The sequence below is a fragment of the Glycine max genome, chromosome 2 (genome assembly GCF_000004515.6).
Source record: "Glycine max cultivar Williams 82 chromosome 2, Glycine_max_v4.0, whole genome shotgun sequence".
Classification (NCBI taxonomy): Eukaryota; Viridiplantae; Streptophyta; class Magnoliopsida; order Fabales; family Fabaceae; genus Glycine; species Glycine max.
In genome coordinates this window covers 7,574,841-7,601,023 of record NC_016089.4, presented here as the reverse complement: position 1 = coordinate 7,601,023, position 26,183 = coordinate 7,574,841, and the positions used below count along the sequence as shown (strand labels likewise).

Sequence of the window (26,183 nt, the reverse complement as noted above, 5' to 3'; positions counted from 1 at the left end):
CACGTCTCGGGACTTCAGATATTGTGCAACAAAGGGTGCCAAGTACTTTGAAGCGGTCAATTAAAGGTTGTATGTCATCAAGCAATAGTCCCTGGACGAAATTAGGGTATGACACTCACAAACCCTTCTTTAGTGGATGTAGTGGTGGAAGAGACTTCCTTACTCCACCCTACTCTTCCTCCACCATAACTTAGGGAGTTCTTCTTTTCCTATCTCCTTCTTTGCTTTTATTACACTTGTTCGATTCTATTTGATGGTTTAATTGTTTTTAATCTTTTAATTGTGCTACATTGAGGACAGTGTGTTGTTTAAGTATAGGGGGGAGTGTTCTTTGGTTTTGCTAGTTTTGTCGGTTTTGTTAATTTGTTAGTTGTGTTAATTTGTTAATGTTGTTAGTTTCGTTGGGTTTCTAGTTTAATATTTTGGGTCAATTCTGTGTGCGTGTACGACTTTGCATGTTTTTCTTTGAATTATAGGATATGTTCAAGAAATGGGTAATTGTTTTGAAAATAAAAGTTTCTTGACATTTTGTGATTTGAAATCCTTGATTTTCCTCTACATGTCATGATAGTTTTGAAAGTTCAATTTGAATGTGATGAGTTTACCTTTGTGAGAATTTGAGCCATCCATCATCATAATCATTTGGTGTGTTTTGCCCCATTGATTGCTTGCATAATAGCCTTGGCTTGATTCCTGTTGATGCTTCCTAATTCACATGCATATTTGGAAATGATTGAGGCAATTTTGTTCTTATAAGCTTCTAGCCAAATGGACTTACCTTGAATTAATTCCTTTGATAGCCCTTTTGAGCCTTGTTTCTCTTTCCTTGTTTTGAAGCTCACTACATATTCTTAAGGAATTTTGGAGCTTTGGAATTGTTTTGGGAATAAGTGTGGGGGGTTTTTGTTTCATTGGATAATATGTTTTGTTGGCTATGCTTCATGATGTATTTTGGATAATATGTTTTGTTGGCTATGCTTCATGATGTAAGGAGCACATGGGGTGCTAATACCTTCCCTATGCATAAACAACTCCCGAACCCTGATTTTCAAAATTTGCAGACCTCTCCTTGGTTTTTCTAACATTTTCCTCGAATAAAGGTTGGTGGCGACTCCCACGCATTTTCTTTTTTAGAAGATGCACCTTTAGCTTTTCGCCCGCACTCCCGTCGTAGGGTAGGTTGTGACACCCCTCTATTTCGTGGCTCTACAAAAAAACCCTTACTTTTTGGCAGTGCATTACACTTGGCCCCCTTGATGTTAGGAACATTAACAGAGAAAGTCTTGTGATTGGCACATGAGTTTTAATAAACTATTTTTTTTTACCAAAAATGGTCCCATCTCCCTCTTTTTAAAATATTGCACTAGTTCTTGTGAAGAAGAAAAAAATGACCTTTACACAATGTCGCAACCTACCATTCGACGGGAGGGCGAGCGAGACTCAAGGGTGTGTCTTCCAAGAAAGAAAAACGCGCAGAGTCACCATCAATGTTTATTAGAAGAAAATGTTAGAAAAACCAAAAAAGGGTCAACAAAGGTTAAGAATAAGGGTTCGAAAGTTGTTTACATGCAGGGAAGGTATTAGCACCCCACGCATTCGTCACAAAGGACGACAACCTTTAATCAAATGTGCAAAACCATGACTTCAATATTATTTATTTTTCCCTTTTTTATGTTTTTTTTATCTTTTGGGGTTGACAAGAGCATGGCTCTTGCTCCTACGTATCCTCAAGTGTGGTGAGAAAATTAGACCTACGTAGTTCTTAAAGAGCAAGAAAGTTACGCGTGGGGTTGATTTTAAACTTTTGAAAGGTTCATTTTAACCAATAAAAGTAAAAGAGACAGTTAAGGCGTTGGAACTTGAATGGATTCAAGCGATTTTTATGGATAAAAGCTTGTTTATGTGTTGATTTTAACTTTGGTTTCACTTATTTACTTTCAAACTCATTAAAAGATGACTTGCAAAGTAAATGACCGATTGAATCTTTATTTTACATTGATAAATCGAGGTTAGGGCACAAACGATCGATTGTGTATTTTACAATGATTAAGTGAGATTACAATACAAATGATGAGTTGAAATTTTATTTTACAGTGATTAAGTGAGATTCCAGCTCAAACGATCGGTTGAAATCGCTTTACACAAAGAAATGAGATCACTGATGGTAAAAGAATGAGATGAAGATATGAAAAGAAACAAGAGGGACCCCTAAGGGTGCATAGATTGAATTCAAAGCTTCAAAATAAAAACTAACTGGTTGATGAACGAAGAACGAACAAAAATGGTGAAGAACGGACGATGAACGATGTAGGAATTGGTCACAGAAGCGATTCGAAAGCGCCTCAGCCTCATTTTTTCTTCTTCTTTCTCCTTCTTTTCACTAATTTCACTAAAATGCTCTTAATGTAAGAAGCTGAACCCTTTACCTCAACCCCCTCACGCCTATTTATAGTAAATAAGGGATGGAGGTTGCACAACAGCTCGCTCAAGCGAGTTGGTTGCTTCCTCCAAAAGTAACATTGCTCTCCCAGGCGAGCTGGTTACTTCAGCCCTAAGCTTTTTGGTGGCCAGGCGAGCCAGAGGCTAGCCTGGGTGAGCCAGGGGCCTGAAAAAGTCACCAAATGGCCATTTTGCCCTCCCTTTTAGGTATTTTCCGTATTCTTTTTCGAAACGTCAAAAAGCCTTACAGATTGCGTGACAACTGGTGTTAAAAAGCTCAATTCGGCTAGCAAGAATCCAAATGTTTGCAAATGATCCTCCCCGAATGAAATTAGGGTATGACACACAACAAAAAGGTTATTTCTAGAACCTCAAGAACACTATAAATATTATGAATCTCAAACAAATCCATATCAATTATCTTTTTTATTAAAAAAAAAAGAAATATTGCAAGGATAACAATTGAATTGGCCCACAATTTGATTGACATTTAAACAATTCACATAATAGAATTAAAAGAAAAAGGTTACAACAAGAATCTTCTAAATGTCTTTTTTCTTTATGTCTCAGCATAAAAGAACTGAAAAGAAAAACATAGATTTGTGATATCAATTGAAACATGAATTATCGAATTGTGCAAATCAATTTTTAATTGTTGAAGATCACCACAATTGAAATCGTAGTAATTATACAACACAAAAGTAGTAATCAAGAGTAATTGCTATTGAACAAAAACACAAATTGAGATTTAACCTAATTTAGTTCATGTATATATTCACTAAATTGAAATCAAAAGAATGTATAATAATTAGCAATGGTGGCTTGGGAGGTTTCAACGGAGTGACGACGACAGCGGCTTGAAAGCTTTTGACAAAGTGTCCAAGGCAAATAGTGCAAGGGCCCCCCAACCAATGGCGTTGTGACGTCGAAATCATACGCCATTGGAATCGTGACATGCAACAAAATAGTTGTCGTCCTCCCTCTTCTCCTCCTTCTTTGCTCCCTTCATCGTCAAAAACCAATTTTATGTTCTCAGATCTAGGTTTTGTTGTTAGAGATCTAAATGAGGATAAGGAGAAAGAACATGTCATTTTGGTGGTGTTTGGGGGAGAAGAGAGGGGCAATTACGGGTTATGACAAAGCTATATTTTATTTGATTTTTTTGTTGTAAAAATTTAACGGAAGTTAGACATCATTTTAGATAAGGGGTTAAAAGTAATATTTATAAAACAATGGGATATTGAGTGTAATAAGTCCAAATGCAGGGGGATGATGTAATTAACTCAAAATAAAATTATAAAACCTCAACTTACAATCCGTGGGTCTCATTTGACCTAGTAGAGTCTGCTCCTTAATCGCGCCTCCATTGAAGAAACCATTCATTTGACCTAGCCTCGGTCGCACCTTCACTGAGCAATGAAGAATTCTTGGTTGCACCTCATTAATCTGTAATCACACCTCCCTCACTTGATACAAATTAACTTGGTCTTTCTCAGCATCTCAATTGGTTTCAATCACTTCCAATCCCTAATCGCGCCTCCAATCCTTGGTCTCAACATTCTCAATCACTTTCAAACTTGGTTGTTCTCAATCACTGTCAGACTTAGACGTTGCTGATCGCTTTCATCGAACATTGAAAAGGTATGTCTTTTGTACTATGAAGGAAAATGTATGAATTTTAGAATTGAGTTTGTTGAAAAGGTAGTTTGGAATGTGAATTTGTCTTCTCCCTTTGAAATTGTGGACAATTTTTCCAATGTTTCATTCATTGTTATTATGATTTTTACAATGAAGGAAGGGGTGTTCACAGATTTGATCAATTTTGAAGAAAAATCATTCGATCCAATCACTTGGGTTTTTATTTTTAATTTATCATCCAGTCAGTTGTGTTCAAAACTTTGATTTGATCCAATTTGATCCAATTTGATGCACTTTGGATTGGATCGATTTTTGGTTTTAATTATGCTTTTATTTTTCTGATAAAATATTAAATAAATGGTAAGATATATAATAGATATAATAAAAATTTGTTTAAAATATCAAATATTTTATTTACATGTCATTATAGAAATATATTTATGCATCTTAACTCAAATAGTTAGTAAAAAATGATCTTTTATTAAATCTATTTTTATAAATAGACATAAGTTAATGATAAATTTTACAAATATATAAGAAATAAAAATATAAACATGATTGATATTATCCAATTATGAATAAATTCGGTTTGGATTGGTCAATTTTGAAAATTAAATTCGATATAATTCAATAAAAAATTAATTTTTCAAAATCCGTTAAGTTTTCAATTTTTTGATCGATTTTTTTCAATTTTCATTGTATTAGATTGGTTTATGAACACCTCTAAATAAAGGCATGCCTTTTCTTCCTTTGTATTCCTTAACCCCTTAGTTGCCTTTTTTTTAACACAATAATGACAATGAAGTTTGAACTTAGATCCTAATGAAAACTATTTGAAACCCTCATCATTAGGTTGACCTCAGGATATTTATGTAGTTTTTCCTTTTAAATCAACCTACACTTGCGTATGTAACCATGTTGTGCTTATATTTGTGTTTCTTATGTGGCATTTCAATGTTGAAATCGTTCCTAATGGGCTCTAGTTCTACTATGGTTAATTTGCCAACAATGGTCAACTTTTTAGCCCAATTGAATAAATAAACAACCCTTTTTTGATACATTCTAATTCCTTTTTGATACCTCTAAGGAGAATTCTGAATTGAAGTAACTCTTCAAGTGATTTGTTAACCTCTATTTGTTGAAGCACCAATATTAATGTGTTACTTTGTGAGAGTTCATAACCTACCACAAGTTATTGTAAACTTGGAATGTGGACATTTTCTTTGTTTTCGATGAACTTTTAAAAGGTTTGATGTGATCCTCCAAGTAGAAAATTGTATGAGTAAGACAAAATTATTTTCATCTCTTAAAAAAATTAAAATAAAACAATTTTATTTTAAATAAACATGAATTATTTTCAAATTTTCAAATTTAGAAATAGAAATTAAAAGTAAAAATTCCTCTCAAATCAATGTGATCATTCTTCTTACTACCATTACTATTTAAAATTTCTAGGTCCATCACTAATGATTGTCTCCTTAACTTCTTTCTTAAACTCTTAACAAGCCATGTGTTGAATATTAAAAGATGATATCAAAGAAAAATAAAAGTTAAAGAAGTACTTGATTTCTTTGTATGATCTAGCATTACACCATGTGTCACCAACCTTTAGGAAAGACTTTTGAATCTATATTGTTTTCTGCCGCCATCAGATACTTTGTGAAAGAATTTCATATTTCAATCTTTGAATCACATTATTTTTTTTTTTGGAATTTTCTATGAAAGTAATTATTGCAATTCTTCTAATAGTATTGCACTTTATTATATTTACTATGTAATTGCCTTTTCAAATTAATTATAAGCAAGAGGGTCACCTATACCACCATGTTTGATTTATGTTTTTTGTTATCTATAACTATTAACAAAAATAATTATTCCCTTTAGTGTACGCATTTCTTTATTTCTTTGGTAAATCTTCGATATACTTGATGACACTTTTTCTAAAAAATTGTTATCACTACATGTTTTTTTTAACTATTTTTATTTTTTAAAAATAAACATAGAGGAACATTTTTTTTCATTTAAATTCCATACTAATAATGAAAATATGACCTCATAATCTCATCACAATTTTTTTTTCATTTAAATTCCATACTTAAAGAGAAATAATTTACATTTCTCTCTACTCCACTGGCAATCAGGTTTCATAATTAACAAGTTATTTTATAAGACTTATATTGAAAGTATACTTACGGTATATTCTTTTATATTGTTTTTTTTTTCATTTTTAATTTTTTTGTAAATTCTTTTTATTTTATTTTTTATTTTAATCCATAACCTTTCCAAAGGATTAAAATTTTACTCTTCCACTCCCTTGAGCCATAGATCATAGATGACATTATGTTTCCCTTTTTCGAATTATCTTGAACAATCTTATGATAGTCATTATAATAATGTAGTAATAATTTTAATTTCAAACGACATTCCTTGTATAACACTATAAATTGAAATGTCGAATTCCAGATTTTCACTTGCTAATTCACTGACTTGATAAGATAGTTCCACATTTTACCACCATCCGTGGTCCAATAATCGATTGCCACGTAGCAAAAAGAATTTAAACGCCCAAAACCCATGCTCTTTCTATTGGTGGTGACGGACACCTCCTACACCACATGTAATCTTAATGAAGCCGCTAGTTGAAAAGCGAAAAGGACAAGGATGAATTATACCCGGATTTAAGAATCGTGACTTTACTTTCTCTCTCTAAGCACACATTTTCTATCTCTCTCTCTAAAACCTACGCGAAACCCTGAGCATACTTTTCACTACAACAAACACAAGATCTAACCCTGGTACTCACTCTTTTCTTTTTTGTTGTTCGTTTCTTTTTTATAGGTATCAAAGTTTGAATTTTATGTTATTTTCTCTTCTGGGTTGCCAAATTGTATTTTTTTTGCACCCTTTCTATCTTTGCACTCGCAGTGGAGAAATCTGTGCAGTTTTTTTTTTCAGCTGGGTCATTTACATTTTGCCAAATTCTTGGGGTGAAAAGAGCGGTTATATTTTTTGTGTTATTGAATGTTTGGAAGTTTTAAATTTTGTTAGATACAATATCCATGGAGGAACAAGAGAAGGGTTTGTGTGGAGCATCAGAAACCACAGTGACTCACGAGGAGAAAGTGAGGATTGAAACCCTAGAGGGGTCTGTGGATTGTGGGGGTGAGGTTCTGATGGAGGGTTCATTCACTGAAGACTTGGTTGGGGAGGGTGGTACATGTAATGGGAAGGATGTAATGGTGGAGGTTTTGGGGTCTGATGTGTACATAGACGGTGTTTGCACTCATGAGAATGGTGCTGAGTTGAGTGGTGAAGTGGGTGGTGGTGGATCAGTTGAGTGCGGGGAAGATTTGGGTAAGGATTTCAGGTCTGGAGGAGTAGGTTGTGGGGACTCTCATGGTGTGGAATCTGAAGAAGGTAGGAGCGAGAATGTGGCAATGAAATTGGATAGTGTGGTGTTGGGGAGGGAAGATAGAGATGAAGCAGTAGTTGGTAGTGGTGAAGTTGGTGCCGCATCTTTTCAGGGGGAGTCTCTTTTGGATAATAGAGCTCATAAAGAAGTGTGGATTGAGGTTAGCAATGTTGAAGATCTTATGGTGGCAGATGTTGGGGTTGAGTGCACAAATGCACCGGATGCTGAGACCACAGATCACAAGGTGAATAATGCTGTAGGATTCCCGTTAGGAGGAGAGAATGTACAGGTTAGTTCAGATACAGGGCAGGGAGTTGATAAGGATTCAACAATAGAAGAGGAATTAAACAAGAATGTTTTTGATGCTGAAAAATGTGATTTGCGTAAGGGGGTAGAAGTAGAAGCCGAAGGTCAACCAGAAGCAGAAAGTACTAAAACAACAAACCACACTTCAGATATTGAAGGTAAGATCTCTGTTGATCTCATAACTGCTTATTTTCCTGCTTGATCAGTGGTCGAAAATGAAATTGTAACCGTAAATAAAAAATATCTTTTGAGATGCTAATGTAATTTTGTGATTGTAGGAGAAGACACTCAAATTGCTGACCAGGATAACCTTGCACTGATGGATGCTGGACAGGAAGAAGTCCATGATGAGTCTAATATTAGGCAAAATGTTGAAGTACATACTGGCATTTCTGAGCAGCTTGGTTCAAATGGAGGTCAGGAAGTTGAAGAGTTTATTAAAGCTGAACAGAGAAAACTAGAGGGAAGAGTCACGAGACGTACATCATTAATGAAGTCAATGAGTTCGGAATCATTTCATCATGCAAGATATTTGCTACCAATAGAAAAGGAAGGTGAGTTTTCTGTGTCTGATATGGTTTGGGGAAAGGTGAGAAGCCACCCATGGTGGCCTGGACAGATATTTGATCCCTCAGATTCATCTGAGAAGGCAATGAAGCATTATAAAAAAGACTGTCATTTGGTAGCATATTTTGGGGATAGAACATTTGCATGGAATGAAGAATCCCAGCTAAAACCTTTTAGGACACATTTCTCCTCTATTGAAAAGCAGAGCACTTCAGAATCATTTCAGAATGCTGTAGATTGTGCTGTGGATGAAGTCACAAGACGAGCAGAATATGGGCTGGCATGTTCTTGTATACCTAAAGATACCTATGACTCAATTAAATTCCAGAATGTAGAAAACACTGGGATTCGACCAGAATTAAGTGTCAGACATGGGGCGGATGAATCTCTAAATGCCAACTCCTTTTCACCTAGTAATCTTGTAGAATACTTGAAAACACTATCTGCATTGCCAACTGGTGGGTTTGATCGTTTGGAGCTTGGGATTGCTAAGGCTCAACTGCTTGCATTCCATCGCTTTAAAGGTTACTCTTGCTTGCCAGAATTACAATATTGTGGAGGCTTTGACGATGACATGGACTCCTTAGTTCATCATGATGAGAATAATCATGCCGCTCCTGTAAGCAAGAATGATGGTCCAGCTGGTTCTGCAAATTTAAAAAACCAAAGCAGCTCTCGTCGTAAACGGAAACATAATCTGAAGGATATTATGCATGAAAAGAAGGAAAGAAGCTTGTCAGAACTAATGGGTGGGACTCTAGACTCTCCTGATGGTGATTATTGGTCTGATGAGAAGGTAACTGATAATCTGGTTTCACCTGGCCGTTCCAAGAAAAAGAGGACTGTAGATCACTATGCTGATGACTTTGGGAAGCCAGATGGAAGAAAAACAATTTCGGTCGCAAAAGTTTCTAATACCACAAAGTCGTCATTTTTAATTGGGGACCGTATTCGTAGGGTTGCTAGTAAACTTACTGGTTCACCCTCTATGGTGAAGAGTTCTGGTGATCGGTCTCAGAAGACCGATGGAAGCGCTGATGGTTTTTCTGGGAATGGACCTGATTTTTCTTTTGAGGAGGCTCAGAGGTCAAATATGGTTGCCCCAACAGAGTATTCATCTCTGGACGATTTGCTATCTTCACTTCGTTTGGTGGCTCAAGAACCCCTTGGAGATTACAGCTTCCTGAATCCTATTGTAAGCTTCTTCTATGATTTCAGGAATTCGATAGTTGTGGCTGATGATTCTGTAAAAGATATATTTTGTAAAGAAAAAGTTGGTACTAAAAGGAAGAAACCGCTCACGGCTGGATTGCCCGAAACATTTGAATTTGAGGATATGAGTGACACATATTGGACAGACAGGGTCATTGACAATGGTAGTGAAGCACAACCAGCGCAACCGTGTCAACCACCACAACCAGCACGGAGAAACCGGAAAAAAGACCATCAACTTGTTCCTACTGAGCCAGGGAAGCCTGTTCAAGTTAGTCGTAGGCCATATTCCAGGAAACAGTATTCTAACAACAATCACATTGAGGCTCCTGCAAAACCTCCTGGTTATATAGATGAGAATGCCCCTGCTGAACTTGTTATGAACTTTGCTGAGTTGGGTTCTGTTCCCTCAGAAACAAACCTTAATAAAATGTTTAGGCGTTTTGGACCTCTAAAGGAAGCAGAGACAGAAGTTGATACAGTAAGCAGCCGAGCAAGAGTGGTTTTTAAAAAGTGTGTTGATGCAGAGGTTGCTTGTAGTAGTGCTCAAAAGTTCAACATATTTGGCCCAATACTTGTAAATTACCAGCTTAATTATACTCCTAGTGCATTGTTCAAAGCTTCATCTGTTGCCACAACACAGGACCAGGAGATGCATCTTGATCTCTCCAATTTTGAGGTTAATATAATTGGTAAGTAACTTTAATTGCTATTTCATGCACTATATGTTGATTGGTTCGCTTGTATAGGTTCACTTTTCGGCTATAGTTATTTTATGCTTTTGTGATGGGGTATGCACTAGCTTCAAGAAAAAAATATGCTTGGGGATCCAGTTATCATGTAAAAGTCTACTTTAAGTGAGTTTGTTTGTAAATTGAGAGAGTAATGGTGAATCCACCCATACTTAGATCTAAGTTGCTTCTGATCTTAATATATAGCTGGATGCATCCTTGCTTATTTTAAAAGACAGACCCACTTTAGACTTAGAGGAGCCTTTATCAATCATCTTAGTTATTCAACTATAGTTATGATTTGATGGTTGATTGAATTATTCCATAACCTTAATTGGACAAAGATATTTAGGGAAAATAGAAACTTATAAAGAAAAAAGCCTGCAGACTATCAAAATAGAACACAATCAGGAAGAGGATCAGGATTTGAATTTAATTTACATGCATTTGTCAGTGTAAAACTTTTATGCAGGAAGCCAATTGAAGTTTACTATATTGCCATATTGTCCAATTGAAATCCTATTGGATGTTTGTAAAAAAATTTACATTGACAGTGCATATAAATTAAGCTCACAAGATTTTACCCACCTTGAATCATTTAAGGAAAGAAATGATTGTCTTGTGACAATCTGAGACCACTGAAGAAAAAACTTTCGAAAAGAACAAGGGTCTATTATGTGCTTGGAAAATTTGTTCATTACTATTTGACTTTCTTGATGCCAGTGCATCCTATGAGTTTGTTTTGTTTGGGAGCAGGCATTCTTGGAAATTTTGATGAGTAAATAAACTGGTTTCTTTGGTAGAGAAAGGAGTTTGAATTGTGTTGTCCCTTTGTTTAGCTGCTAGCATGGTTAATGGTAAATGATACAATTGTGACTGCTAAGAGTTGGGATTACTTTAAAGTTAAACTATAAAGGGAAAAAATGTGTTTTATTTATTTGCACCATTCTTGTGTTTGGTTTGATACAAACTGTACATTTACTTGAAATTGGCAATATTCTATATAACAATAAATGATATTTGTAATTCTCATTCCAGGGAGTGTTGACGATGATGTGGCGGCTAAGTTTGGCTGAATGAATTGCTGAAGCAAAATTTTACCTAGTGGCTGCTGAAGTAGGTAGGTAACCAGAATGTTAATTCATCTGGTCATCCATTTTTCTGTTAAGAGATATTTTTGGTTGTAGGATTCCTTTAGTTGTAGTTCTGGTAGTTTTGTAATTCATTTTCTAGTTTTCTGTATAGCCTTGTCAACTGACCCTCTTTTGTAGTTGCCATCATTCTCCATCCGGATCATTTTGAATTCTCTAGTCTGAACACTGGTTCTATATCAAGATCTTTCGAATTCTCTAGTCTGAACACTGGTTCTGTATCAAAATCAATAGTCATTCGGCAATTATAGTTAACCTTCAGAGGGATAGTAGTTGATGCTAGTCATATTGGTTATATGTGTCATTGTGTTAGTTTTTAAGCGCAATAATAGTATGTTAATCGTTAGCTTATGCTTGTCTAAATTTTCATATATAAGATATTCTAATACATTGATGAGTGGTAACTGTGCAATAGGAATGTGAGAGAATCCAAGTACCTAGCAAATGTTTGGTTGAGATTATTTTTGATGAAGTGATGGCTTATTTTTCAAAAGCTTTCTCTAGAAGCTAGCACAATTGAGTAATTTTTTTTCTGTGAAATAAGTTGAACCTAATATGTACTTGTTATAGTTAAGTGTAAAATGGTTTTTCAGATTTCTCTTCCTTTTTAGTTTGCTGAAAGTTTGTGCTAATGGATCTAGTGTATCCTCTATCCTCCCTATAATTTCAGTTGCGTCTAGGACTTTTCCAAAAAAATTCCATAAATTCAATGAAAAAAGTAAGATTATGTTATGTGGTGTTCAGAGACCCGTTTAGATGATTTTAACAATTACAGTTGCCTGTGAATGCCTGTCATGAAAATTGATGTGCAATGGACTCGAAACTAGGTATTTGAAGTTAAGATAATGTGCACTTGTGATTGTGGCATACCACTAGGTTGAAAGTTAGTGTGTTTTGAAATTCATTGATTTCAGCTCACCCTAAATTTTATTATTCAGTCCTTTTACATTTGGTGCATTGGAATGTCCAAACTTTTTTAAGGATCCACATAGATCTCCAAATATACTCAGTTTTTCACAAAATTAAAATGGGCTCTTCGTACTTATTTTGTTTGGTGCTCCATGGGATTAGATCAAAGTCAATTTCCTCTTGGCAGTTGCGTTTTTACCCCCTCTTACTTGAACAATCCATATTTTTTAATATATTTCAAAAATTAGTTTTTGAAAGTATGATTGTATTAGAAAATAAAGCCCTTGTTCGGTAGGTGAGAAATTAGGGGGAAAGGTGGATAGAAATAAGGTGGTGTTTGTAGGAGGGAAAATAAGGTGGAAATAATTTTTAAAATAGAGAAATAAGGTTACATACCTATAGGAAGTACCGGTGCTTATTAGGAAAGCTTAAGTTCCAAATTGATTAAAAATGTTATTTGAATATTATAAGTTGGTGATAATTCTTATCCTATAATATAGTTTTTGAAATTAAATTAGGTTCAAACTCAAATTTAAGTAAGGGTGAGCAAGAAATGACACCCCTTGAAAACGGACAAATTTGAATTAAAAGAGGCAAAATGGGCGGGTAACTTCGGGTATCTGGTTAAATAAAAGAAAAAAAAAATCTGTTCTGTGCGGATAATGTTGGGTGGGTGCGGGTCGTAAAAATAATTCTGTCGAAACATGCACCCGGCTGAAAAAGGAAGCAAATAAAATAAACCTGACTTTTTATTGAGTACAATTGTATGTTGATTAGTTCAAAAATTACAACTTAGGAAGCTAATTACTGTGAAGCTTCAGACTGCATGCGTACCACCATTTCTCTCTCGTGAGGGTTGTACACCCCAAATACGAAGAGAGAGAAGAACCTTCTCAAATGTTAAAACCTACTCAACTTCCCTCTCACACTAACGTGCCTTAAATTTCTTCTTGCCTCAACTTTCTTCTTCACAAACCAACTCCATTAGTTAAAAGAACAAAACTATACCTTCTCAACCCCCAAATGTTTGAGTGTTTTGTATAGTGCAAATACTACTACTGATAGAGAGAGAAAAGAAACAATCGAAGTGGAGAGGGTCCAACAAGAATCCATGTTTCTAGATTCATCGCACATGAACAACGCAACATCTCCACTTATAAATCTGGGAAAACAAAAGTAAACAAAAGGCTTATTCTTTTCTCTCCCATGCACTGAGCTCCCAACCTCTTGCATTCTCCAAAGCCTTCCACGCCCAGAAACCCACATTTACCCATTTGAATAACTCGCCTTCCATCAATCTGCCACTCGACTTAACTGAGGATGCAAGCGGAGCCTCACGATTTTCATGTACAATAAAATCTTTTATCACATTACGAACGTCCAATAAGATCTTTACTCACATTATGATTTTACACGTAAAGATTTAATTGTACATGAGATTCGTTGCTACATATATATGTTCTTCGAAATCTTAAATTTTTTATTTCTTTAGATTTTTTTGCAATATAATTAATTAATTACAATTGAAATCATCTTATTATCTTTTGATTTTGATTTTTTCCCGTTCTGCATATAAAAAGGTAATTAACCAAATTTTGATTTCAGCAATCTTCAAGATCACCTAACATCTGAAAGGACAAGTCTCTCGGATTTTCCCATTATCCTTTACGTAAGCAATATCTTTCGTTTATAAATAATTCAAGGGTGAGTTTAGTAAGTAGGCAAGCTAATCTTGTGCCTCATAAACTAGCCAGAGTATCAAAATTTCATGCTTACATCTATGATTATGATTGTGTTCTCAGTTTCGTTTACAATATTATTCTTAATGAAATGAAATAATTTTGTTTCCTGTAAACAAAATTTTATATTATGGAGTAAAGTATCAAATTAGTCCCTCACTTTTGGAAGCACTGTCAATTTGGTCCCTGAGATTTAAAAAATGTCAAAATGATCATCGACTTTACATTCTGTTTGTCACGTTAGTCCATGCTGTTAATAGTCCATGCTGTCAAAATGTGTGAATTTCTTGATGTGGATATTGAGTGTTGTTGAGCTAAGTTGAAATTGTAAGATTTCAAATTTTTGCCGAAACCTATCTCAGTAAAATTGTCATCTTGGATTCGTTAACCGTTGGATCATCTTCAAAAATTTTCTACAGGTTTCCAAGACAATTATCCACAGTCTAACCGTTGGGATTTGTAAAATAACATCCGGAGCGTGATATATGAATTATTTTCCGAAGCAGAAAATTTAAGTTGTGGACAAGCTCGCCCAGGCAAGCCACACTCGCCCAGGCGAGTGTTCCAGGCTTCAAATTACGAACCAGCAGCGGAAAACACCCTTTCTTCCTCCTCCCTTCCCCCAAAACCCTCCCCAATGCCCCCAAGCTTCTTCTCCACCACCCATGACCACTGGTGGCCTTCGCAAGCCGTCGTTGTGTGCCGTTAAACCCCCGCACCAAGAGGAGCACTTTAATCGGAGCGGAATCCTCAAAATCCTTCTCAAGGATTTGGTGGAGAAAGTTCCCCCAATCCTCCATTTCGTAGCTTTTCTAAGGTAATCTTGATTTCTAAATCATTCTCCTAGTTAGTTTGAGTTCCCCTTAGTGTCTCATGTGTGTTAGGTACTGTATGACATTATGATGAGAATCCTGAAACTGGCCAAATACTGGCTAAAGGCCCAAGTGGAGAAGGACCAAGCCCCCAAGTGGAGAAGTATGAAGGCCCAAGTGGAGAAGGATGAAAGCTCAGAGGCAGAGACACTATCAAGACTATTAATTTTTGCTGAAGGCCCAGATTAATTTGAAGGCCCATAATAAATATGTTCTAATTTTTTTTTATAATTTTTTTTTTGCCCAAACTGTTTTGAAGGCCCATGTCTATTTTTATCTTTTTGTTCAGATACACTATAAGTATTGGTTTTTGTTTTCAATAAAAGGGACTTTTGGCATTTTCATAAAATTTGGTGAGAGTTTTTCTCTGGGTTCCTTGTTGAACCAATCTTAGACTTATCAAGGTAATCCTTGTGGCGTCTACCCTGACTTATCTTCCTTCACCGGAAGTGGCGTCTACCCTGACTTATCTTCCTTCACCGGAAGTGGCGTCATCCAAATCTCCATAGCCTGTATCAAGCGATCCGCTCCTAGGCAGGATCACATCATCTGGTATCAGAGCTTCGGCTCTTGATACAGGTTCTATCTTATCCTATTTTTTTTCTTTGTAATTTGTCTTGTCCTTGTTCTGTTATTTGAATTCTTGTTTGCGTCTTGTTTCGTTCTTGTTTGGGTCTTGTTGTGTTCTGGTTTTTTGTCCTTGTTTTGTTATTTATTTTCTTGTTTGCGTCTTGTTGTGTTCTTGTTTGTGTCTTTGTTTCATTCTTGTTCTTGTTCTTGTCACATTTTTGTTCTTCTTGTTTCTTTCAGACTTTGAGTAAAAAAAAATTTGTTTGAGTTCTGGTTCAAGTTAAAAAAGAAAGTTGCAGAAATTTTGAAAAAAAAAAGAGAAGAAAAGAAAAAAAAAGTGGGTGTTTGATATTTAAACACGAAATTGAGGTAGTTAGAGGCATTTTTTTTGTTTGGCAAGTTTGTTATTCAAATCTTTTTTATTCTATCTATTATCTTATCTATTATCTTATTTGTTATCTTTCTTGTTTATTCTATTTGTTATCCAAATCTGATCTATTATCCAAATCAAAATTTGTTATCCAAATCAAATCCAATCTGCTATCCAAATCAAGTCTAATATGTTATCCAAATCAAATCTAAATCCAAATCAAGTCTACTCTGTTAACCAAAATCAAATCTGATTTGTTATCCAAATTAAATCTGCTACACAGTCTGTGATAATTAAACTGTCTTTCCTTTTTATATACCTTGTGTGTCTAATTTGATTCATCCAGGAACTTAAAGGGAGTGAGTGGTAAAAGGCAAGAGTGAAAACATCACACAAAAGCCTATATTGAGAGCATCAAACACGAGTGAACTACCATTAAAGAGAGAAACACGTGAGTAGAGTGTGGTGAGGTCCTGAATCTTTTTTTTTTAAAATTATTGCAAAAAATTTTGTTCCTTAATCATGGCAGGAGTTGGTGATAATGGTGGTGTATATCATCAACTGGACGGATCTCAGTGCTTATTACTGGACACGATGACTACACAAATACAACGTTTGTTGAACCGTAAAAATGAAGAGCTCTACAAGCGAATAGAAGGACTAGAGCACCAAATGAATCCAAATGTTGGGAGACCTTATGGTGGCAACAGAAGGGTCAATGATGGATCAATCCGAATAGAGGGGCAAGACAGAATTGAGGGAGTAAAACTCAATGCTTTTAAAGGCAGGAGTGACCCAGACGCCTACCTTGACTGGGAGATGAAGATTCAACATTCATTCTCCTACAATGATTATCCTGAAGAGTAGAAGGTGAAGTTAGCAACAACTACATTCTCAGACTATGCCCTTGTTTGGTGGAAGAAAAATCAAAAAGAGATGAAGAGAGAAGAAGGGCGGGAGATAGATACATGGACTGAGATGAGAAGGGTTATGCGAAAGAGGTATGTTCCAACTAGCTATAGTAGAACCATGCGACAGAAACTCCAAGGTTATCCCAGGAAAGTTTGATTGTTGAGGACAAGGAGATGGAGATGACACTAGTGAGGGCCAACATTGAAGAGGACACCAAAGCAGTGCATGATGGCTTCACCAACAAGATTTCTTTCTAGCACCATGACCAGAAAATTATTCTTAAACCTCTACCCCTCAAAGAAGTGTGTGATGACCAAATCATAAGGAGAGAAAAGAGAGAACAAGAGAGAGACAATAGTGAGGCACCACAGAGGAATAGAAAAAGGAGCTTTTGGGGTGTCGCTCTTATAGGTCTCCTCCCAGTCTTCCTGGTACATGCTTCCTTCCTTAATGCACCCAGTGACTTGTGCGATGGTGTCCATGGACAACATAACCTCTTTTCCAAGAACCTTGGACACAATAGAAACATCAAGTCCACTGTCACATAATTGACTTATGCTAATTAGATTTTGTTTAAGCCCTTTAACAAACAATACATTATCAATGTGAGGATAGGGATCAATACTTATCTTTCCTACCCCTGCTATCTTCCCCTTCTGATTTCCTTTGAAAGTGACTGTTCCACCATGCATGAGAGTCAAGCATTGGAACATACACTTTTCTCCTGTCATGTGACATGAGCAACAATTGTCCAAGTATCATGATCGATGTGTTTTTGTTGTGGTTGAATGTATTTGCAATAGGAATTATTTTCTCTTTAGGTACCCAAATTTTTTTGGGTCCTTTTTGGTTAGTTTTGAAACCATTGACGATCTAGTCTTTGGTAGATGACTACATTTGGATGTCATGTGCCCAACCTTTCCACAAAAGTAAGAGACTATGGTTTCTTCATCATGAACATACTTCTTTCCTTTATATCCATTTCCAAATTTATTAGTTGGACATAACAAAGAAAATTATTTGTTGTTTCATTTCTATCTACAAAGTCTCACATTAAAAATGAAGTCAAGTAAAAGAAAGATTATGCTACACCTCCATCTCCAAAGTCCCACATCGAAAAAAAAATGCCCTCCCAACCTTTTTTTCCTATATAAAGAGTTATTTATTAAATGTTTATGTGGAGAAAAAAAATTGGATATCAAGAGTTGTAGCTCTCAAAGTAAATATATCATTTGATTTTAGTTTAAATTCATAAAGTGTCTTTACAGATGAACCTTGTACACAATGATGGCTATAAGCATTTATAATTTGTTTTTTGTTTTGCCTCTATCTTAAAAGTCCCCCATTAAAAAAAGAATAGACTTAAAAGTGAGATTTATGTTACATCTTTATCACCAAAGTCCACTTGAAAAATAAACACTCATTTAGCTCTTTATTTTTTTTCCTATATAAGGAGTGAATTATTAAGTGTTTTGTTATGAAGAGAAAATATGAACTAAGAATCCATGTTTTGAAAGCCTGGTCAGTCATCGTTTCGATTAAGTTATTGAATTGACGGGTCATTGATAGAACTACTAGATCAATAAAAATTACATGCACTGGTATAACTAACGTCATGTTTAAATATATGTATATTATATGTTATATATTTGATGAAGAATGAAATTGGTGAATTGGTAAGTTGTGATACTAAAGATGCACATGTCATGGGTTCAATTTTCAATGAATGAAGTTTACATTTTTCTATTTAAATTAACTAGTGAAAGTCCATGAAACAACAAGAGCGTTATGAGGGCACTACTATGCGTATCCAGGGAATTTCACAATTTTTCCATTTTGTCCTTTTGTAAAAGGATACGAATCAGTTGATCCGTAAATCTCTTATAGATTAATTGATCCGTATGAGGCCCACGGATCAGTTGATCCGTATGAGACTTATGAATTAGTTAATCCGTATAAGTCAAATCCGAAAGTTTTTTTTATTTTTTTTCAAAAATATGTGTTACAAATTAATTTAAAATTAATGGCCCAAGCAAGAATTAAACCTGTGACTTTTAAGCTCTAACCAACTGATCTAATAAGCCAATTATGTTATAAAATAAATAATATTGCTATACATAACGCTAAAATTTCTAATGTATATTTAATGCACATGTAAATTTAAATAATAAATTTTGTGACAATTAATTTTAATATAACCCATACGAATTATTTAATCCATATATTTTTTATAAATAAAAAATATTTACTATTAAAAAATTTAATATATTAATAAATTAGAAAAAAACACATTTTTGAAAAAAAATAAAAAAAACACATTTTTGAAAAAAATTAAAAAAAATACTTACGAACTCATACGGATTACGTGATCCGTATAAATCATACGAATTAACTCATAAGGATTACGTAATTCGTATGACTCATGGATTATGTAATATGTACATAATTCGTTACGAATTACGTAATTTGTATAAGTTAATTCGTATGACTCATACAAATCACGTAATCTGTAAGTATTTTTTTTATATTTTTTCAAAAACATGTTTTTTTAATTTGTTAATATATTAAATTTTTTAATAATAAATATTTTTTATTTATAAAAAATATATGGATTAAATAATTCATATGACTTATATCAAAATTAATTGTCACAAAATTTATTATTTAAATTTAAATACTCATTAAATATATATTAAAAAATTTAATGTTATATATAACAATATTATTTATTTTATAATATAATTGATCTATTAACTTAATTGGTTAGAGCGTTATACTAATAATATGAAAGTATATGCAAACGGGTGCCCGTAACAGTACCCAAGACTGCGATATGGGATAGAACCAATTAACTATGGTGATAGCTCACTCTACCTATTTTGTTACTGGTATTGCCAGCTGCCCTATGATTAGATACCATATATCTTGGGCGAATATGTGATTCAGAGGAGTTATATCTGGGGTAATGACTTATGGAGGAAATCAAAAGAGGGTTTTGCATTGAATTTGAGCATGTGGTCCAATGTGCATGATTGGCTTTTGGTTTATGTGAAAAGGCCCTTCAACCACATACCACAAAAATGAAACACGTGATTTCTTTCTTCGTCTGCCACATCCTGCGTCTCATGGAAATGGATTTGAGGTACAAATTTGCACATTCAAATACTCATCGAATTATTGGATGAAAATTGAATAATTTTATATATTTTAAATGTGATTTATTGAGATGTGGTTTAGACTATATAATATATATTTGATAGTTTAGTTTATTGAATGTGAATGCGACAGGAAACTATATGCATGTGTTACCAAATATTTCTCTTCCGATATTGGGCATCTGTTGTCAATTGTATATCATATTTTAAAATATTTTTATTACTAAACCAGTCTATTAAGCACCAAATGTCATTGGATTAAACACCAAATTTAAATTAGACTGCTACAAAATATTAACAGTTGCTTAAATAATTCTTTTTGTAAATATTTTAATCTTTTATAAAGAGAAATATGATAATAATTTACATTTTCATTTACTTATTCGATGATAAAGTATTTAAAATAATGTATCGATATTTAAAGCACCTAATAAAGAACCTCTTACGTCAATTTCTGTAGTCACTTTCCATTACTGAGGACAGCTATACTATATTATAGCTAACAACATTTGATTAATTTTGTTTTATTCATTCATTTTGTTATTTTTAGAACCACATAACATCAAAATTGCCCATTTTTTTTTATATAGCTCATCAAATAAAATCTCCATGTTGTTAATCGTTTAAGATAATTTAATTAATACATTTCTGGGACATATAGCAAAAATAATTTTTTTTCTCCCCTCCTCATAAGCCGTTAGCCTTCCCTGCAATCTTATCTACTTATCTTTATTATTGTTCTTAATATCTTTGCTTTTGAGGCCAATCACATCTCTGAGTCAGTCTCAGCCAGGTACTTGTTTGTGCCTTATTCCCTCTGATTCTGGAACAAGTTCCCGTTCTTTCTTATCTTTCTCCACTGTTTTATTTTCTCCCTGATCTTCCTCTACCTTAATTTCAGTCCTATTTGTTCTTCTGACAGATACTCTTTTACCTTCACCAGCTCATTCTTCTTCTATCTTCTTCTGCTATATATGCTCAACCTTTAAAGGGTATTTCTCTCTCTCTCTCTCAACTAGTTTGAGTTTCATTGTACTTTGATATCACTGCAGAAGTACATGAGACTCTTAAAAGAGGGTATGCTTTAAAGACCAGAATCAGAAGCTGATTAAAGGAGAGAACCTTTCCAAGACATGGCTATGTTTGATCTCAATGTTGACATCAACCACTGTGATGCTGATGCTGACTCAAGCTGTGATCAAAAGGGATTGGTGCTGCAAAGTTTCCCACCTGAAATCTCAGATTCCAGGACCTCCAGCTCCTCTGTGTGGAACCCTGTAGAGGAAGATTCCTCAAACAATTCCTCTCCCTTGATTTTTGACATACTCAAGAAAGAGAGGGATGAGTCAGAGTTTGATGCAGCCACTGAAAGGGTCAATAAGGAGCAAAACATGGCACCACAAGAGGCAGAGATAGTGGCAAGGACACTTTTCCCTGTGACTGCTGCTGTTGATAAAGGAGTTAGAGTGCCTGATTTCAAATTGGGGCTGTGGGGGAAGACTGAATGCTTGAACTTGTCCTTACCAGAGCCTGATGGACAAAATGGACTCAGAACCTTACAGCAGAAGGTACCTCCTGTGAGGAAAAATAGGAGAGGACCAAGGTCTCGCAGCTCGCAGTACCGGGGTGTCACCTTCTACCGCAGGACTGGTAGATGGGAGTCACATATTTGGTATGGTTTATGATTTTGAATCTCCTGTCCAAGATGTCAGTTTCCATATATGTTTCAAATAATAGATGTGGTTAAGGTTTTAAATTGTGGTATGTAATTACCAAGATTTTAAATTGATGTCACAGTTATGATTTTGACACAATCCTTAATATGGTAGAAAATTGCAGACTAGTTGATGGAAATCACATATATGGTATGGTTTATGATGTTGAATTTCTACTCCAAGATGTTATATGTTCCTATTAATGGATTTGGTTAAGGTTTTAAATTATGGTCTGTAATTACCAAGGTTTTAGATTGTTGTGATGATCCTTGATATTGTAGAAAATTACAGACAAATGTAGTTGATATTATTGTAGTTGTGGTAGTAAAGTGGTCTTAGAGACCCTAGAAACCTTGATATTGCGGCGAGAATTGTGGTTGCATATGGTTTTGCAAAAGGAAAAAGAGTTTAATGGATACCCAAACTCTTATAAAATACCTAGAAAGAGAATAAAAATAGGTTAAATGACCTATTTATCCTTTACCTTATTTTTTATTCAGTTTACTCATTTATTTTAATTTTTCTATTCATTTTGGTCCTAGAGACATTCAAAATTGAGGTGGTTCATAATTTAAAAATGAACCTTTTTATTCAGTTTTCTCTTCTTTCCCTCCACTTTATTTTTAACTAAAAAAAGTTCATACTTAAATGGTTAACTAGTGGATCGAATGATAAAACTGAATAAAAAAAGATAAATGATTAAACTAAACAAAAAATAAGATAAATGATTAAATTAAATTTTTTAAAAGATAAAATAACTAAACTGAATCATAAAGAGATGATAGGATTTATGATGTGATAAGAAAGAAAGAAGAAAAAAAAAAAGATGTTGGTGGAATGTTTGAAATAATGAGGGGTTTTTTGATCATTACTCTTCTGCAAAACCTTTGCAATTGTTAATGTTATGGATTTGGGGTCTATTGAAACCACATATAGACCATAGTTGCAGCCGCCACTTTTTGCCTATAATTATGCTAACTACTGTGCAGTTGCAACTTAAAACCATGAATGCAGTAATCTTAATCGTTTTCCTTGTTATCATAATTAGTTGTTTGGTGGTCTAGTCTGGGTTCACATCATTGAGTTTTTGCTTTTATTGGATGCAGGGATTGTGGGAAGCAGGTTTATTTGGGTAAGTGGATAAATGATTTAATTGATTGGTGTTGTTTTGATTCAACTATTGATTGGAAGCTATTTTTTGTGATATTTTTTTCTGTTTTATGTATATGTGCATTTGATTGGCTTAATTATCATAATTTTTATTTTACTTTAGGTGGATTTGACACTGCTCAAGCTGCTGCAAGGTGAGGACAATACCTTTGACTGAAGCTACATTGTGTGCAACTTTTTTTTTCTTTCTGATTTTATATGTAACATTTGTTCACAAACTTGATATTGTTCTCTGCACAGAGCATATGATAGGGCTGCTATAAAGTTTCGTGGAGTAGATGCTGATATAAACTTTAGTTTGAGTGATTATGAGGAGGATTTGAAGCAGGTATTGAACAAAAATATTGTTGGCCCTCATTTTTATTAGAAATTTTGTGTGAAAATTTAATTCATGATTTAATTGGGATGTAGATGAGAAATTTGAGTAAGGAAGAGTTTGTGCTCTTACTTCGTCGACAAATAAATGGAATCTCTAGGAGAAGTTCAACATACAGAGGTGCATTAGCCCTTCGCAAAGATGCTCAAGGAGAACCACGAATGGGACCATTTGTTGGCATGACGTGAGAACTGTTATTTCAAGCATTATGCCTTATTCAAATTATAATCATATCTTATATGCAATGTTTAATGTGAGATGTGAGTAATTCTTGCAAGAGAAGAGGAAAGTGGTGTGTGCTTATAGGTACAATCAATAAAATGCTCAAGATAACATTGAAACAACTTTAGCAAGAGGACTTTGTTGTTCTTTTTAGTTTAGTATATATTGCATTTGTTATTCATTGTGCCTATACACATTGTATTCATGCAAAAATTGCTTCTTTGGTGTAAATATCGAAAGAAATTTGCATACATCACTAGTGCTGCCTTCTTATTTAAATAATTATTTTGCCATTTTGTTTAATTAGGCATTGCCCATAAAAGTTTTACAATTTATACATACTTGTCTTAATAATACTATTTACATATATTAATTAGGCATTTACCTGCTACATACTCAATCACATCATTCATTTATAACACTTTTTTTTTCTTTTTTGCTTCCTGTGTTTTGAGTAAAAGTTGTTACTTAAAAATTAACAATACAATCACCTTTTTTTATCCTACCATGATAAGTTTTCATGGATTTGTGTGCCACTGGCAGGCTTATCCAACAGGGAAAGCTCCAATGTCCTTATCGGGATAATTAATTTATTTTCCTACCATATAGTTAATATATTTTAGAGTATGATATAAGGAGTTAAATCCAACAGAGATTTTCATTTTATATTTCCATGGTGCAGATGTTATCCTAAGCCATCCATCAATTGTGATGATGGAAAAGCGGAGGCAAGTTTTAAGCCCTGTTCCTATAAGGGAGAAATAATTGTGAATTCCAACATGACAGGTATGAACAGATGATGTGTACATTTTGATCGCTCAATTTCTTTTGTTTCTTTGTTTCTTATCTTTATTATCATGTGTGATTGAGAACGCTGACTCGTTAATAATTATTATATAAGTATACTTCCTGTTACAATTGAAGCAGGCACTTGCCATAATCTTGATTTGAGCCTAGGAATTTCTCCGTCTTCTAAAAGATTGAAGAATAATGACTATAGTGGAGGGTATTCCTTTGGATGTATGACTTGTAAGATACCCGAGGAAAGAGGACCAATGGTACTACTCTTTACTTTCCTTGTAGTTGCAATATTTTTTTATGGGTGAATTTTTTCTTGTATAGGAGCAAGTCTTATTTATATAATATGTTGTTTAATCTTTTGTAGTATTGAATTTCAAATTCAATTGTTGAATTTGAACATTTTAATTAAGTATATAAAATGTTTTGCTAATTAAAGACTTTATTTTTTTTTATGTATTATCACTGAAAAACTTAAACCGTAAACCATTAGAAATTCTTATGATTGAAATGACTTTTAAAGTAACTACTAACTAATTAAAAAATCAATTCACTTATGGTAAATGTTATTAGATGACATTATAAAAATTAGTTGATATTTAAAATTAGTTGATATTTCATTATTTGAGTTGTTACATTGAAAGAGCAAAACTAAGTAAATCAAGTATTTGACACATTTGATTGTCTTGGTGTTATTCATGGGTGAAAAGTCAAGATACTAAGATTTATTTAAGGGATTATTTCAATAATTTTTTTTATCACATTTGATTAATGCATATTATATTTTTCAAATTAAAAAAATATTAACTATAAAAATTACATGTTGAGACATTTGAATTTGATGCACATAATTTGGTGAACTAGGCTATTTGTCATATTATATATATTTTTTTTCAAATTTGGTGTACTTAATTATGAAAGATAATATCACATTACGTAATTATTAAACTATTTTATTTATATTCTTAAAAAATTTATTTTTTTCTGTTACTTCTAAAAAAAGTTATTTAGCAAAACTTCCTGTTGTGACATTTCAATTCCTAACTCTTTTATATATATATATATATATATAATGTTGAAGAATATTCAAGGTTTGTAATGCATAAAACATGATAGTCTTTTTTTTTAACAAACAAAAATTCATGTTATTTCATTCACGTATAAAACTTGCCAATCTTAGGATGCTGCCAAACTAAAGTCAATTTTACAATAATCGAAGAGATATCATTGTAAACATTTTTTTTCTAATGTTAAATCATGTATTACTGTCAGGAGAAGGTCATGGTGGACAGAATAAAAAATGTTCCTTTGCAAAAAATTTCCAACTTGGCTTGGCAACTTTGCAGCAATGGCAGCATTGTCCCAAGGCCATTCCAACCAAATGCAGCATCATCAGGATTCGTCTCTTCTTCTAGCTGTCTCATCACCCGCACTTCCAATCAGCACACATATTAATTATGCCAACAATTTGGCATTAATTGGCTCAACCACAGTACTACTACTAGTTGAAACCACCAGAAACAAAGCATATTTACCCTGCTTTTTTGAAGATTAGATGAGCAAGAGTACTTCATAACCACATGTACCTATAGTATAAGATTCTATTGATTTCATCAAGCATGATGGTATTTAATAATATTGCTAAGCATTGCTTACAATGGCTACCCGATATTTTCTGTATTCATTATCGTGATGTAGAACACAATATTGCCTTGTGTAAAAGACCCTTGTTGAAGTATGTATATATTTGTTGGTTCTTGTTAATCATTAGCTAAATACTTATTTTGGTTCTTGAAATTGTCAATCGGTGATTCCTTAATCCTTAAATGATAGAAAATTTAAATTTAGTCATTGAAAATGAAAAAGAATGACAAATTAGTTTTGTCGTTAACTCTCATGCATCAACGTGTTTGTGTACG

The 26,183-nt window shown here is 33.9% G+C and overlaps 2 protein-coding genes across 7 annotated transcripts; both read left to right on the top strand.

The window, feature by feature from the left end:
* Nucleotides 1-6,716: 6,716 nt before the first annotated feature.
* LOC100813734 (uncharacterized) lies at nucleotides 6,717-11,728 on the top strand. The gene is made up of 4 exons (XM_003518574.5): nucleotides 6,717-6,872; nucleotides 7,126-7,953; nucleotides 8,074-10,266; nucleotides 11,344-11,728. Exons 2-4 carry the CDS (start codon nucleotides 7,137-7,139, stop codon nucleotides 11,379-11,381), a joined length of 3,048 nt encoding a protein of 1,015 aa, XP_003518622.2. The 5' UTR covers nucleotides 6,717-6,872; nucleotides 7,126-7,136; the 3' UTR covers nucleotides 11,382-11,728.
* Nucleotides 11,729-20,599: 8,871 nt separating this feature from the next.
* LOC100776138 (AP2-like ethylene-responsive transcription factor TOE3) lies at nucleotides 20,600-26,028 on the top strand. 6 transcript variants are annotated; one of them, XM_014765900.3, is made up of 9 exons: nucleotides 20,600-20,776; nucleotides 20,906-21,655; nucleotides 22,805-22,830; nucleotides 22,972-23,002; nucleotides 23,109-23,196; nucleotides 23,280-23,428; nucleotides 24,149-24,252; nucleotides 24,394-24,524; nucleotides 25,537-26,028. In XM_014765900.3, exons 2-9 carry the CDS (start codon nucleotides 21,117-21,119, stop codon nucleotides 25,717-25,719), a joined length of 1,251 nt encoding a protein of 416 aa, XP_014621386.1. In that variant the 5' UTR covers nucleotides 20,600-20,776; nucleotides 20,906-21,116; the 3' UTR covers nucleotides 25,720-26,028. The 6 variants fall into 6 exon arrangements, with proteins under 6 accessions (XP_014621386.1, XP_014621391.1, XP_040867592.1 ...); XM_014765905.3 differs by having other exon boundaries at nucleotides 20,619-20,776; nucleotides 21,036-21,655; XM_041011658.1 differs by having other exon boundaries at nucleotides 20,619-20,776; nucleotides 20,906-20,975; nucleotides 21,036-21,655; nucleotides 22,805-23,002.
* The last annotated feature ends 155 nt before the right edge of the window (nucleotides 26,029-26,183 follow it).